Source organism: Oryzias latipes, chromosome 18 (genome assembly GCF_053564925.1).
Source record: "Oryzias latipes strain Hd-rR chromosome 18, Olatipes_Hd-rR_3.1".
In the NCBI taxonomy this organism is placed as follows: Eukaryota; Metazoa; Chordata; class Actinopteri; order Beloniformes; family Adrianichthyidae; genus Oryzias; species Oryzias latipes.
The window spans coordinates 21,354,229-21,369,045 of NC_136254.1; the positions used below are offsets into that span (position 1 = coordinate 21,354,229).

General features: G+C 39.8%; 2 protein-coding genes across 17 annotated transcripts in view; both read right to left on the minus strand.

The window, feature by feature from the left end:
* Positions 1–5,355, minus strand: part of rgs12a (regulator of G protein signaling 12a) — a 40,143-nt gene extending 34,788 nt beyond the window's left edge. For 4 of the 16 annotated variants that reach the window (XM_078936464.1, XM_078936462.1, XM_023966027.2 and 1 more), the window contains exons 1-2: positions 5,040–5,248; positions 1–1,770 (exon numbers count right to left, since the gene is read on the minus strand). In XM_078936464.1, coding sequence (XP_078792590.1) covers positions 1–1,719 — 1,719 coding nt within the window. In that variant the 5' untranslated portion in view covers positions 1,720–1,770; positions 5,040–5,248. Of the gene's footprint in view, positions 1,771–5,039 lie in introns of all 16 variants that reach the window. The other 12 variants (XR_013651134.1, XR_013651133.1, XM_078936463.1 and 9 more) reach the window with 10 other exon arrangements.
* A 3,672-nt stretch (positions 5,356–9,027) lies between these two features.
* msantd1 (Myb/SANT-like DNA-binding domain containing 1) lies at positions 9,028–12,088 on the minus strand. The gene is made up of 3 exons (XM_004079786.5): positions 11,113–12,088; positions 10,734–11,021; positions 9,028–9,803 (listed from the first exon to the last, which is right to left on the minus strand). Exons 1-3 carry the CDS (start codon positions 11,364–11,366, stop codon positions 9,515–9,517), a joined length of 831 nt encoding a protein of 276 aa, XP_004079834.1. The 5' UTR covers positions 11,367–12,088; the 3' UTR covers positions 9,028–9,514.
* Between the last annotated feature and the right edge of the window lie 2,729 nt (positions 12,089–14,817).

Genomic DNA, 14,817 nt, shown 5'->3' on the forward strand with positions numbered 1-14,817 from the left:
AATTTTATTGCTGCCATCTGTCCGCTGTTTCTGTCTCTGTTCCAAAAACCTTTTGGTCCACTCCTCTCTGGGGGGCAGCATCATGAGATCTGTTGACTCCAGGTTCGATGGGGGTATTAGGGTTTGAGGGGGCAAGCTGCATGTTTTGTTGGCTGTTTCTTGAGGTACTTTAGGCCACTTAGGTTTTGAGAACCACCTTTGGCTACATCTGAGGGGATCTCCTGAGAAGAAGCTTTTCTTACACAAAGGTAGGGGTGAGGGTGGGGGCTTAAACTGGAACTCCAGCCTGGGGGGAGGCCCTCCATAAAAGCTAGTTAGGGAATCCGGGCCTGGTAGTGATTCGGAAAGGGAATGTGTGCCAGAGCTGTCCTCCGGATTAAGACCTTGGCCATCTTTGGAGAGGTTTATTTGGGTGAGGTCTATAGCCGGAGGATAATCCCAAGGACAGCTGGGGAGGTGGGCCTCTGGGTGGTTTTGGATTTCGGAAGGGAAATCCCTGTCTCCTCTCTTCTCGGGGGGAGAGGCATTTCCGATCCCACTGTCCCCGTTGCTACTGGTGCTGCCTTGCTTGCTTTCGTCACTCTCCTTGGCTTGGTGTTGAACCTCTGCGTCCAGCTTGACCCGAAGCCTTTCCACGGCTTCCCCCATGTCACTGTAGAGAACCGTTACGAAGTGGAGGACGTCTGCGGGGGTTTGAGGGAACTCCAGACAGCCCATAGCTTCTGGATCTGGAGTGCAGTCAAAGCCAAAACGACCAGCAATCCCCAAGTGGTCGTCGTGGTTTCCCAGGTCGGGGTCAATAAAAAAAACATGGCAGGAGGCCCTCAGAGGGCCATCGTCAGGGACACGGCCATTGATGATGTGTGCAGTGGTAACCAAACAAAAGAATCGGGGGTCTTCGGCGCAAACAGCTCCCAATACCAGGTTCTCTGCAGGAAAGGCAGCCAAGACAGCTCCCGAGTCGTCACACAGTCGAACGCAGTCAAACATAATCTTCATCATCACCAGAGTGTGGGTGTCCTGCTCCATGCCCAGCTGTCGGATTCTCTCTCGAATGGCTTTCACACAGTTGTCGTCGGATTCTCTGGGGTTCAAAATCAGCTCAGTGGAGCTCAGGTACCCCACCACCAAGGTCATATTTATATTGGCCCAGTCTCGGCTAGCTTCTTCGGTGTCTGTGAACACAGAATCGGTATCCTTCACCCAGGCTTCCTCCCTCTTTGAGCCATGGGCTGAAACACTCCACTGCGACATGTCGGGCTCTGAAACCGGCCTTTGCTTAGGAGCAGCCGCTTGGCTAGAGTTAAAGGAGGGGTGGCTGGGATCATCCGATACGCTGCGCAAAACACTGGGCTTCTGGAAAACATTACCTTTGTGAGCGAATCCAAACTTGGCATCATTAAGGATGGGATTTCCCATTACTCGGCCTTCCGTGTACACCACCAATCGTAGGGGTCCTTTGCAGCTGCCGATGACCTGCACCACAGCCTCGTGCGACACCGCCGACACATCCGCCCCATTGATGGACATGATCTGATCTCCCTGTCTGAGCCCCACCAGGTAAGCGGGACTCCCCTCCATGATTCCACTCAGCAGACACGGCCTCTGTCCCGCAATGGTAAAGCCATATCCCGCGCGACCTCGGATGATCTCCACACTCCTGAGCTCCCCGAAATCAAGGCGCCTCCGCGTGCCCTCGGGCTGTCCTTGAATCCTCATTTTTGTTGCAGGATTTCAGCGTGTGAGAGTCCACACTACTCTGTTGTCATTCTACAGGAAAAAGGAAGATCAAAGATTAAGAGTTTTACACCAAAAAATATGAGAAAAAACATAAATATTTGTATGGAAAACATGAGAGTGAGCCTCAGAGATTTAAGAATTTGCTCAATGTTTAATGTTCTAAGTCCTTTCTTGTTCTCATGTCAACTAGACCAAGTGAGTGTGACGTCACCATAGAAAATGCTTTACTTCTGGCTTTAACCAAATGAAATACCGTAAGTTCAGTCTGTTTTATGCAAATAGGACGCCGTCATTTTCTACACACAGGAGTCACATTACTGGTGTCTTCAACTGTTGCCCTTGAGGTCAAATTGATATTTTGTAACAATTTAGCTCATTTAAACTATAAGAATCATTTAAACTCATGATACACACAGACACACACACACACATGTATATATATATATATATATATATATATATATATATATATATATATATATATATATATATATATACCGTACACACATATATACAGATACTACAGTATACAGTATATACTGCAGACTTTGCATGTTGAAAACGTGAAAAGGACTATCTGCATATATGTGCACTTCAAACGCATTTTAAACAAACTAAAAACGATGGAAAATGCAGTAACAGGAACAACATTATCTAGATGAATTAGTGATAATCCTTTTAATGAGCTTAGCAGCACTTTGCTGTGACTTTTTAATTTGGATAATTCACATAAAACGCAGAAAGGTAAAAAAAACAGTACAATTTACTAAAAAACAACTTTTAGTACTAGTCTACAGCTTTGTATTTTCTACTATTACTTGTGTAGATTTTTCTTGAAAAAAACACAACAATTCTTAGTTACAGTGGGCTGTTATTGTGTACTACCTTATTCTCTGTTTTTCGTTTTATTCTAGCAATGCACAATGATATTTTAACAGTGTCATCGACGTTAGCATCAAAAACTAAATGTTTGCATTGGCCACTACAAAGTATCCTATAGTATTAAAGTTTAATTAGGAGCTCCTGCAATCATTTTTTTTTTACTTAAGAGACAAAAAACATTGCAGTTTGATATGTAAAGCATCACTGATGTACTGTGTGGTAAAAACAAAAACAAAAAAACATTTAAGAGAAACACTGCACTTTTAGTTCAAAAGCATTCAAGACTTCATATAATTTCTTCAACAAAAGAAAAAAAAGTTTAAATATTGGTATTATTTACTGTACACATCGGCCTTGTTATTACTGAAACAGTAAAATCATAAATATCCCCTGCTTCATATCCCATCAGACTGTATATACTATCCCCACACTTTCTCCACAATAACCATATCCACTTCGAAATAACTGTGAACTGGACTTTGCATTGCTGCACATTAACATGGACTACAGCACCTGTGTACACTGAATGTCTTATTTTTATTTAGTCCTTGTTGTGTTTATTTCATACTGATGTTGCACCTTCGTTAATTATTTATTGGGTATTTATTTGGTGAATCTGAGTTTTTTTTCCCACATTGAAAGAATCAGGGTGATTAGGGAGCCAGTTTAGCTCGTGCTGGTTTGCGGCGCCTTCCGTCCGTGAAACCCGGGTTCGACTCCGGGCTGCTCCCTGTTCCCTTCTCTACCTCTGCCGGTTCCAAGCCCGGTTTGAGAAGGTTGCGTCAGGAAGGGCATCCGGCGTAAAACATTGCCAAATTTACCATGCGACTTGTTCGCTGTGGCGACCCCTGATGGGAGAAGCCGAAAGTGGAAGAAGAAGAAGAAAGAATCAGGGTGATTGTCGATACTCCAAACGCAATGAATCTGAAATAAATACGGTACCTCTTTTTTAAGAAGTACCATAATTCAAAACCTAATCTCAATATCTCAAAATTGTAAATGATTTTCATTCCACCAGTTTTGGACTAAATAATTAAATATGTGAAAACTACTTGTAAAAACCTTTGAAGTTACTTTTGAACTCATAAATGTTGAATTACTAATTTTAACTTTAACCTTGATATTTCTTTAAACAACTATCTCAGTGAGATTTTTGGTGGAGTCCATTTTTATTGAATAGGGGTACTGAATCGCTATTTTGGTCTATTTACAGTCAAAAATATGTTTTTGTTCATCTGAAACCCCTTCCTTTAAATACTTCATTGAAGTAAAGCTTTTACCGCAGTTCAACTTTTGTAACACTCCAGTTTACTTCAAAAGGAGCCCATATTTCAGGTACAGTTTTTAAAAATGAAACTAGACTTGTTTTTTTTGTTTTTTTAGAATACACCACCGTAACTTTTTTTTACTTGGTCAACTTTATGTGTCTGTTAATCTGAAACACTTTTATTTACATACTTTTTAAAAGTAAGCCTATTCGTTCGTTCGTTATATCAATATATATCAATTTTTGGAACAGTCCACTTTCTTTATGTCAGGGTATCTGTTCCCTGATAAGGGCACAACCTGTTGCTGCTACGACTATCAATTTTTTATTCTTAAAACATTTTTTTTGCAAAAATCCTACACTGTGGAATTGATTATGCTTGAATAGGTTATAACATTTTTTTGAGTAAACTATATGTTTTGATTAATCAGAAACCCCTTGTTTAAAAGTTTTTTTGGACTACTCGTACCCATATCAATGGTTCCTACCGTATCGACATTTGGAACAGTCCAATTTCCGTAAAGAAATAGGGGTGATTAACCCCTATTCAGGGTCATTTATGGCACTGCATTGCTACTACGTTTTTAGAATATAAAAATATATGCAATTAATTTATAATCCTAAAATAAGTAGATATAGTTTTATTTAGTCAGTGAAACCCCTCTCGTTGAATACTTTTTTAATATTTAAAATTCTTCTTTTTCCCCATAAGGTGTGACTAAAATTTTGTTATGCTGTCAGTCCTTATCCATGTTCAATGGTGTACGTGTCTGAAACTCCTGGTTTTCCCATCACCTGCTTAACGAAATCATTTAATAACAGGGTAACAAAAGTCACATCCATCTTATTTTAGCAATTAGCTGTCAGATTCCCTACAGAGGTCGCGTTTCTGTCCAAACACAGCTTGCATCTTTCTCACCTCCACCCCTCCACCCTCCACAAACAAAGTGCCAGATGGCACCAAACTCCTCGGCTCTTAATACACCCCGAGTTTTTAGTGTCGTTCTAATAACTTTATTCAAAACCTGTAAGCTAAACTAAGCTAGTAGCTGTTTTTAAACCTCACTGTCGTAAAAAAGTTAACAACTGTATTTTACGTGTAAACCAACATTTTTTAAACAACCGACTAAAAACAAACTTGCTGTTTTACCTGTTCCGGAGCTGAAAGTTCAAGGAGAAAAACAAAGAAAAAGCTACATTTTTATATAAAAAAAGACCTACTTTTTACTCTAAATGTTTACTTTCCACCCCCCCCCCTAATAACAACTTTTCGTTGCCGTGATTCCGTCGTCCTAACTTCCACGCCGCCGCCGCGCGAGAGCTCCGCCTACCTCCATTGACTCGCCGCTCAGCTCACAAAGCGTCTTTCAAGGTAACCATGACAGCGTAACGTCTCGCGGGGACGTCGTGCGTCCCTCTGACCAATCAGCGCGCCTGTCAGGTTCGATATTTAAAAGGTCTGGGTGACTCTATTGGCTGATGCTAACGGCGGTTGACAACCTTTAGCTTCATGCTGGACGTGAAATTTAAAAGTTTGGCCTTTTCCGTATGTTGTCCCTTTCAAAGTATGACGTCACCCACACCGGAAACTATTTATTTTGGTCAACACTTGTCAATACAGAAGCCTACCTTGGCAAAAAGTAGTACACTTGAAGTTGATTTTTTGAAGTATACTTGAGTGTAAGTATAGCAAGTGTACCACAGAACAGGGTTCTGCCATTTTTAACACTTACAGAGCCATTTGGGCCGTTTTCTCACTGACCATAGGAGCCAGGAAGCCTTACTTCATTCACCCTTTAGAAAATTAAAACACTGCTTTGTATTTATGTTATTGTTATTATTATAAATATTTATAAACAATGTTTTTAGGAATAAAATATAAATAAAAATGTTATTTTAATGAAAAAAAGTCATATTAAATAGTTTATAGTTTTTTGACATTCACAAGACTTCCTTTCAAAATAAAAGACTCTCTGTGCCACATAGAATCATCTCAAATATAAAAATGAGTAATGTAATTATGGAAACATATTGCAGTAAAAAAAACAACAGGTGTTTTTCATTTAGTTTTTTTCGTACAGTCAAAGGGTGTTTTTCGTTCTAATTTTTCCTGTTTTTATGCTAATTGTTTTATGAGCTATGTTGTGTACATGAAGCAAAGAAACAAGAAACTACAAACAGGCTGGGCACTAACCTCATCTGCTCATGAAAACCAAAGATGACCTGCAATTAAAAGTTGAAAAGGCACAATGTGTCCGTGCCATAGACAGTGTAAACAAAGGGATGATGGGAAACTTTGCACCAACACTCAGAGGTGAATTTTAATTAACTCCTGCCACCCTGCAGAAACTATGCCCTAGAAAATAACACAGGATTTTTTATTTTGCTTGAAAATGCCACAATTGTTATTAAAAGATTACTGGGCTGATACAATAGATCAAAATATGATTGGAGTGGGTCTTTAAAATCCTTGAATTTGTTCAAAAATAGATAATCCTCTTCATAATCCAGTGCACCTTAATTCTGGTTGTGCTTAGTGACCTCCAGTTGATTTACTGTGCTGCGCAACACAAAAATCTGTCTAAATGTTTAAGTTCGACTGTTTATTTGTTCCTTTTTACTTTTTATTGGTGCAAACAAAATCAAGAATCTAAGCAAAACTAAACCTATAAACCATTCAACAAGCAAAAGGATGTTACAACCTCTAATAAACAAACATGTCATGGGTAATTCACACTTCAGAACGGTTTGTGAATGAATAGTTTGAGGTACTTGACTTCATTTTTACTTAATTTATTTACTTTACAGTTACTTTTATAAATTAAAAACTTTTCTTTCAATTTAAAGAGCTGCAATATAGGGGCATAAGAGCCACATGTGAAGGTTATAGACTCCTGCTATAGACCATCTGCACATAGAGTAGGAAGTATACTAAGAGAATACTTCTTCAGACTAAATTTGAACATTTTTAGTTTACAATATATAAAAAGTAAACTGTAGTGTACTGCCTTACTTTTAGTATACCTGTAGTACACTTAAATGGACTGCTTTTTGCTAAGGGTTACTTTGTAAAATGTAGATAGATTACAAACATTTTAATCCAAAAAGTTTAATTAGTGTCGATTAATAACTTCACAGTCACATCTGATTTCCTCACAGCACTGTTTCCCTACTGTCTACTGGAACCAATAAGTCTGATGGTCAAAGGGCTGCAGCGGCTGTTTGGTTTCACCACACCTGCAGTCAGGTTTATAGTTCTCAAGAGGAGGGAAGGATATGTTTTAGTTGACTTAACACCATGTGACATCAGGTTTATTAATATACAGGTCCTTCAGTGTTCTGCATGATCTTGCAATATAATGCACTGATTGGTTAAAATAAATATCTTTTTTTTTTTTTAATTCAACTTTGTTTACAAAGGAAAAGTTTTTTTTTCATGTATATGTGTAAAACTATGTATAAAACGGACACTTTTGGCTCCATGCTGAAGTAATTCTAATGCGCGTTTAAAACAAAAAAAAAAGGCATCTGCGTCTCTAATAATGCTACTATCAATGGGCCGTGTCACACAGCTACTACGTACATTTTGCGCATATTGCACGGATGACGATTGCTCATTCGTGAATAAACGTGGAAAAAGTGAGAAAAGATGTGGTCTGTATGTGAATAAAGTCTGAATAAACCAGGCAAAGAGCACATAAACACCCGTAGAACATGAACCGTGTGTGATTATTGTACTTTTGATATGCAATTCATTAGTCGTTTGTGCATCAATTATGTAATTTGAATGTGATATGTGCACATCGGTGGAACATGCGTGAAAAGTCTGTTAGACTTACATGGAACGGTCGTGGAAAATCATAAATTTGCGTATACATCTCGCAAAAACGACAATTGCATAAGATTTACGTAATAAGTGCGTATAAACTACGTAAACGACATAATTCTTAACCAACTAATACGTTTGAACAGCCCAAAACCGAATTCACGTTTGGCCTGTGAGCCCAAAAACCTCGATGGAAATCTCTGCACATTGACATACGCAAAAAAACCCTTGTAATTTACTCATATCACGCATGTCTTACAAGAAACCGAAACTCCATATGCGGAAAATGTACAAAATGTAAGTAGTAGCTAGGTGACATGGCCTTCAAACATGTCATATCTATCCAGGATGAAATGCTGAACAAAATGAAAAATTTCAAGTAAGGTATTTGAGTCTTAAGCTACAACGGAGTTTTAGGGCCACCAAAAAGAAATAATAATAAGTAAAATTACGAGATTTAAACTCGTACATTTATGAGATTAAAGTCAAAGTCAGCATACAGTGCAGCAGCAAGTGAACGCCGCTCAGCAGCAGAGCAGACCGACTAAACTTAGTTGACCAGGTGAACTGAATGAATGTCTGAGGAGGAGCACTTTTAGGCATTTGGAAGGTTCTTCTGCTAATATAGCAGACCATTTTTATTTATCTTTGTTGTTTTTATGTTGAAACGGGACGTTTCATCTGGAAGAGAGGTAGTTTGTAGCACTGTTTTCCTTCCGCTTTGGCATTCTGCGCATGACAGGTTCATGATGTATTGAGACAAATGGACTTCTGGGTATGTGAATAATGATGGCAGAATAAAGTAGCAGTCCTCTACATCCAAATGTGTCTCTGAGCTCCTGATTTTACTGATGAAACTCAGCTTTACCGACACCGAACCCCGGAAAGCTGGCTACACTAAAAAAGATTTGATTTTGAGTCGCCAAAAGATTCAGAGTTTCTTTGTTTTTGAAACCTGTTCAGAAATAAAGCCTCTCAAAAATGCTCCACGTCTTTCATCTTCAAGCTAGGCTCCGATAAACAGACAACTTTGGGTTTTTTTCACGTTAATTTACGACTTTTTTCTTGTAAATATATGAGATTTGAAGATTTAAATTCAAGGCTTTATTCTCATAATTTACTAGTTGTGACTTTTTTCTCGTAAGTTTACGACTTTAGGTTAAAAAAAATTCTTTGTAAGCTGGCAATAAAACTCCTCGTATTAATCACCTTGTGTCTTATGGTTGTGTTCTTTTTCTTAAGTTACAGTAAGATTGTGCAATCAATGATGAGTCGCTTGGTCTCATCAAAGTCTCATCCAAATCTGAAACAGTTTTTGTATAACAATTTTTAATAGATATAAATAAGGCTGTACAAGGAAAAAAAAACTTGAAAATAGCATTTTCTCTGGTGATCACAAGCTTCGGGCTCTCTTTTGACTCATTCTTACCATTGAGTTCAGTGACAGCGGAATTGCTGCCTAAATTCCTAGTTTATTATGTAGAAAATTGGTTGTTTTGGCACTTTGCCTCCCTAACGTGATTATCCATGCACGATGAAGAACGCTTAGACAAGATCTGCTGCTCTGTCTACAGTATCTGACTTTTAGAAGTTGGAATATCAACACGCTTATTTACAGAGATTGAACTAACGATTCTCTAGTAATCTACTAGCATCCTCTAAAACTGTAAAAAGCCTATTTCAATGCATATCTATACTAAATGGATTGAATCTTAACTATTGCAAAAAAGTAATTAAAAAAAAAAGCTCTTCCATTATTGAACTAATTCCTTACATCTCATTCTATAAATCCTAACACCTCAAGGTTTTCCAGAATCTTTCGCTCCATTATGACCACATGCAGGAGAGCTGGCAGGCAAAGGCTGAATCATCTTCTCGAGGAGGTTCATCATGCGCTCCTGCAGCTGCAGACACTGGACCTGGAGGAGGTTCTGTTGGTGGATGGCACGACGGACCTCCCTGCACGTCTCCTCTATGGCCCGGCAGGACCTCCTCTGCTGCTGCAACATGGCCTGCATGACCTGCACCTTCTTTTTCTTTAGGGACAGCCGCTTGGTTGCATGCCTCCTGGATGACATGGGATGGGAGCTGGAGAACACGGGAAATTGATTACAAAAACAAACTAAATGTTACACTTCCATTGTAAAGAACAACTCAATTCATTCATATTTAGTCAAATATATTAATTAAATGTGAATAAACATTTTATAGTAGAAATTACAAATGAATTGAGTAATAATGACACCTATAATAGATTATTAACATAGATTAAATGCATTTCTTCACAACCTCATTACATCTGTACTGTTAGAGTCAAATTTGTCCCATTTTCTATATACAGAAAGTAACAATTGCTTAGTTTTGAGTGAAAAAAAGACAGAATCTATGTTTAAGGCTATCTGAGTAACGGGTCAAAATGACCCCACACAGAAAACTGACTATGGCACAGTTTGCAATATATATATATAAACATATATATATGTATATAAACTTTTTTTGAAACAGAAGATGACATTGGTAATAATACATGTATTTATATATGTAAATATATAAATAAATTATATATAAACATCATACCAATGTCATCTCCTCTTTTAAATAAGTTTTTGTCAAAAATAATAATTATAATTGTACTAAAATTATCTGTACGGGTCTAATTTAACCTATCCGACAAATTATGTCACTCTGACAGATACCATTTGTAAATTAGGAAAAAGTTTTAAATTAGCCTCTTATCATAATATAATTTATCTGCTCATTGTCTAAAAAACATTTTCTTCCCCATTTTTTTAACCATTTTTAGCTAAAAAATGAAAAAAAAAAGAAGAAAATGATTATTTGTTTGTAAGAAAAGGGTTTTTCTGGGACAGAAGCAATCCAGGTTGGATTTGACCCCACTAACCCTGAAGATGTGGATCGGTTTCTGAGGTGGGAAGAGTCCACATAATCTAGCAGGTGTGGTGAAGAAAGCTGGGTTGGTGTAGGCCTTGAAAAGCCTGATCTCAAGCAGCCTGTTACCTGGAGCCCTGCGTGTGCTCACTGTCAGAGTTTAAGGAGTCCATCTCTTGCTTTATCTCCATTTCATCTGAGGAGCCCGTGTACTCTGGCAGGAAACCAACCGCGCCTTCTTCTGGCTGGGAGAACAGATTGTCTGTGGACTGACAGGAAGTGGAAGGACCTGCGGTGGAGACCTGAAATTCCAGAGAGGTCTCCATGGTTGGAGGCTTGGAGAGAATCTTCTCGATGGGCTTGTAGAAGGGCCAGTCCGGCGTCTCGCCAGATTCGCCGGCTGTGGCTTTGAGTCGCCTGCAGGGGTAGAAAGGGGACAAAAGAAAATTGGGCTTTTATCAATCATGCAACTGCTGGGAGCTGAAAAGTTTGGGCTGGGAGCACTTGCCTGTACTGGAAAGACATGTTGGTGATTTTCATTTTGATCTCTTCCTTGAACCTCTGCTCTCCGGTCAGCTGGAAGAACCTCTGGGACATCTTCTCGTACACCTTGGCGTTCCTCTTGCTCAGTTTGAGATCGTTGTGGTATTCCTCCCAAACATACATGAGCGCTTTCATTTCGGCGTCGGTCCAGTTTGGGGCCCGTCTGTGTTTCTCACTATGACCTGGTATCAGGTAGCTGAAACCATCATCTGCTGCCATGCTTTTGAGGCTCTGCCTCCCTCTGGCCCGTGCTGTGTTTGCAGGATCTGTAGAGGTTGCTTTAAAAGCCTTTTTACAGCGCTAAGAGCCGTTGTGGCGCTCTGAGGGAGGGAGACATGCGAGCAAAGTCCTGACCAGATCCCTGCCTGCCTGCCTTCCTGCCTGCCCGTGCCCTTCCCCCCCCCTTAGCCACGCTGAAAGAGAACTCAAAATGGGACCTAAGGCAGGAGAGGAATCCGGTTAAAAGCTTTTAATGCTGCGTGATGTCATCGTGACATCAAGTTGCCTCGGCAACGGAGAGAGAGAGAGACCCTTTCTTCTCCCTCCCCTCTCCTCTAACCACTCCCTCCTGCCCTCCATTCTGCTCCAATGGCAGCACAAAAAGCTTTTAGTTGAAAGGCAGCAGTGTGAGCAAGCGAGCGCCGTTGCTGACTCTCTGAAATATGAGCCTCTGGGGAGGAATAGAATTAGACACAAAGAGAGAGCGAGCCCAGACCGTGGGGATGTGTTTCCCTGGCAACACGGCATTGGGCTTGGTAGGCAGCCAGCATGCTGCTCCATTTAAAAGCTTTTAATAATAGACAAGTCGTTTTGAGAGGAAGGATTTGCTTTATCTGGAGTCATGCAGGAGCGAGCAGCTCAAGCCTGCAGCTTGGAGCAAAACAAAGCCCAACGTCTGAGTCAGAATCAAAGGCGGAGATGGAAATACGCTGACCTGCCACATGAAAGCAGCAATCCACATCATATCCTGCACCATCACTTTTCTCTGCATACTAAACTGAAGGCTCCTCTAAGAGGGGGGGGGGGACTAGCAGAAGACCCCCTCCCCCACTTTAGGTCCCTGCTTAATCTGCTATTTTAGGAGCACTTTTTCCCTCCGCCATTGCAACCCTTTTTCTGCACTAAAATGTATGTGTATTCTTGTGCAACATTTAGGTTGTTTTCATTCTAAAACACACAAAAAAACCTTTTGTGATAGAATCTCTTATCTCTTCATCTGTGTTTGCTCAAAAGTTGTCGGTCTGGCCACTTAAGGAACGATTAGATCTCATTGCTGGCTGCCTGAACCCCACAGGCGGCTGCACTTCACGCCACGTTTCTACCCAGTGCACAGCAGCAACGAAGAGTTAACAAAAGGTTAGGGATCTTTTGGATATCGCTCTACAGCAATACTTTGAATTTGACCACTTCCCCGCTAATTCTTATCATTTAATTGCTTTTTGAAAGAGAAAACAAGGTGGACAAACTTGGCTATAATGTTGCTTTTCTGGTTTGTTTGCTGGTCTGGTTAGAATGTCCTAATCAAAGCTGTTGGATGTTGCTACCCGTCACCCCCCCTCACCACCCCGCCTTGACCCGCCTTCACTGGCCGAGCAGCAGCTACACGCCCCTCACCCTCCCCCTTCTGCCCCTGCCACCCTGGTCAGAGCTGCAAATTCATTAACTAAAACACTTATTTCAAAATGGCGGCTTTTCTATTGGTTTATCTCCATAGCAACCTAATTATTTTTTGGTCAGCTGGAGGTGACAAACACATCTATGTAATTTTTAGAAGAATCCTCAAAAGTGAACTTTTGCATTTCCTTGGCAACGGAGGGGATTGTGTTAACCACACCCACATTCCTGATATTTTCATACTGTTTTGTTCATCTTAAGCCAGGGACTCATGCATTAAATTGTGACAGCATTTTGGCAAAAAAATGTGTGTGGAGTGGGGAAACACAACTTTTGTGAACTCGCCACACAACACTGTTCAAAAGGTTTAAACTTTAAAAAGAGCATTTTTTTTCCCCCAAGTAGCTTCCCATGCTTTAGGAGCTAGGAGGCAATAATTCAAGGAGGAGTTTAAATTTCTACAAAGTACTAAAGACGATTGTTTTCAAGGAAAAATTAGGATGATGTATTTTTTCTAAGGTCAAAGGTAAAAGAAATTTAAGTTGTGGTTGTAGATTTATGCTGTAGGGGAAATTTTTTAAAGATTGCTCAAACTAAAGGTTTCTTTTCCCACATTGTGTGAAAGTTGCCAAATTTCACACTTTGCAACAAAATGGTCACCGAGCCGTGAGTCCTGTGGCCATCCCAAAATTTAACCTCCTTTGGATGTCCCTGACACAATGGCTGGCCCTATTAATGTTTTGTTACAGTTTTACCAGCTGTGATGTATTCTTTTTATTTTGGGGGGTCACTCTACCAGAAATTCATTTTCACCAGAGTATTAGGTGCGTGCATATTTTGGTGAGTTTTTGAGTAAGTGGCAGCGTCAACGTTTTTGTTCAACCCTTATTTTTGGGTCAAATTGGACCAGTTTATTTTTTTTTAGGGGTCATTTTGGACCTGAACACAATATGAGGGTTAAAGGTGCAGTAAGAAAAGAAAATTGCGAGGTCGTTGCAGTTCAGGACTCCCAGGACGGCAGCCAGAATTATAATTAGCCCCCTTTTTCATTAATTAGGGTAATCCTGTCTGCTAATCTAGTGAGCAGATTAAGATACTGATTGCTCACGTTGAGGCAAAGGTTAAAACTCTCAGTGATCTACATAATCCGGCCATTTGGTAACAAGGTACCCCTCAGCAAAAAGTGGTAAACTCTGCGGTCTAAACAGTTTACTGGAGTATGAGTATAGCAAGGTTACTACCGGTATAGACTATGTACATGTAGGAAGTATGGCAGTTGAACACTTCCTCAGACTAAATTGGAACTTTTTAGGTTTATAATACATGAATTGTGTATAAAAGGTACATTTCAAGTACACTGCCTCACTTTAGACGAAGTAGTACTCTTAAATTGACTACCGGTCCTTTTTGCAGCTCATTTATAGGAATGTTTTGAAAGGGTTTTTTGAGCAAAGTGAAATATTTTGATGTACATGACATCTGTCTAGCCAGTTTTCATTTCAAGTTGCAATGAAAACATGAAAAATGTGTCGGTTTTTGGCCAGATAAATTGAGTTATTTCACTCTTTTTGGAAAAAGTTTAGATGTTTGCATCATTGCAGCCTCAGGAAACAAACGTTTAGGGTGCCTGAGTCTGCAAATGAATGTAAGTAAGTGACACCACTTCAAAAGTTAAGGGAAAACCAGTTTCACGTGCTGCTTCAGTTGTAAATCTGCTTCAAAGACTAACATCAGAAAAGTGTTTTTGGATGCATTTTTTCACCCCATTTGTCAGCTTTCGGCAAACTGAGTAAAAACAGTTTTAATAGTTTTTTTCTATCTGTGTTTGCCATCGCTTTGAATGCATGTGATGTCACCAAACCGTTCCCAAACTGGACAAACTAAGGGTAAAGGCCGTTAAAAAGCCACTTTACCACTTGACCCCAATTTTAAATATAACTAAACTACATTTTATACATGTATTTAACTGTTGTGACGCTGGGTCATACAGTAACAGAAAAAATGTGCGGTTCTGCTTCTGTACAGAGCCACCTAGTGGTGAACACGGTGAACTGAC

What these genes read in the sequence shown, in the direction of transcription:
- msantd1 (XM_004079786.5), bottom strand. Translation starts at nt 11,366, where the DNA reads ATGGCAGCAGATGATGGTTTCAGCTACCTGATACCAGGTCATAGTGAG. An exon ending in AACATGTCTTTCCAGTACAG is followed by an intron (nt 11,022 to 11,112) that starts GCAAGTGCTCCC and finishes CTACCCCTGCAG; the next exon opens with GCGACTCAAAGCCACAGCCG. An exon ending in GAGCACACGCAGGGCTCCAG is followed by an intron (nt 9,804 to 10,733) that starts GTAACAGGCTGC and finishes CGTGTTCTCCAG; the next exon opens with CTCCCATCCCATGTCATCCA.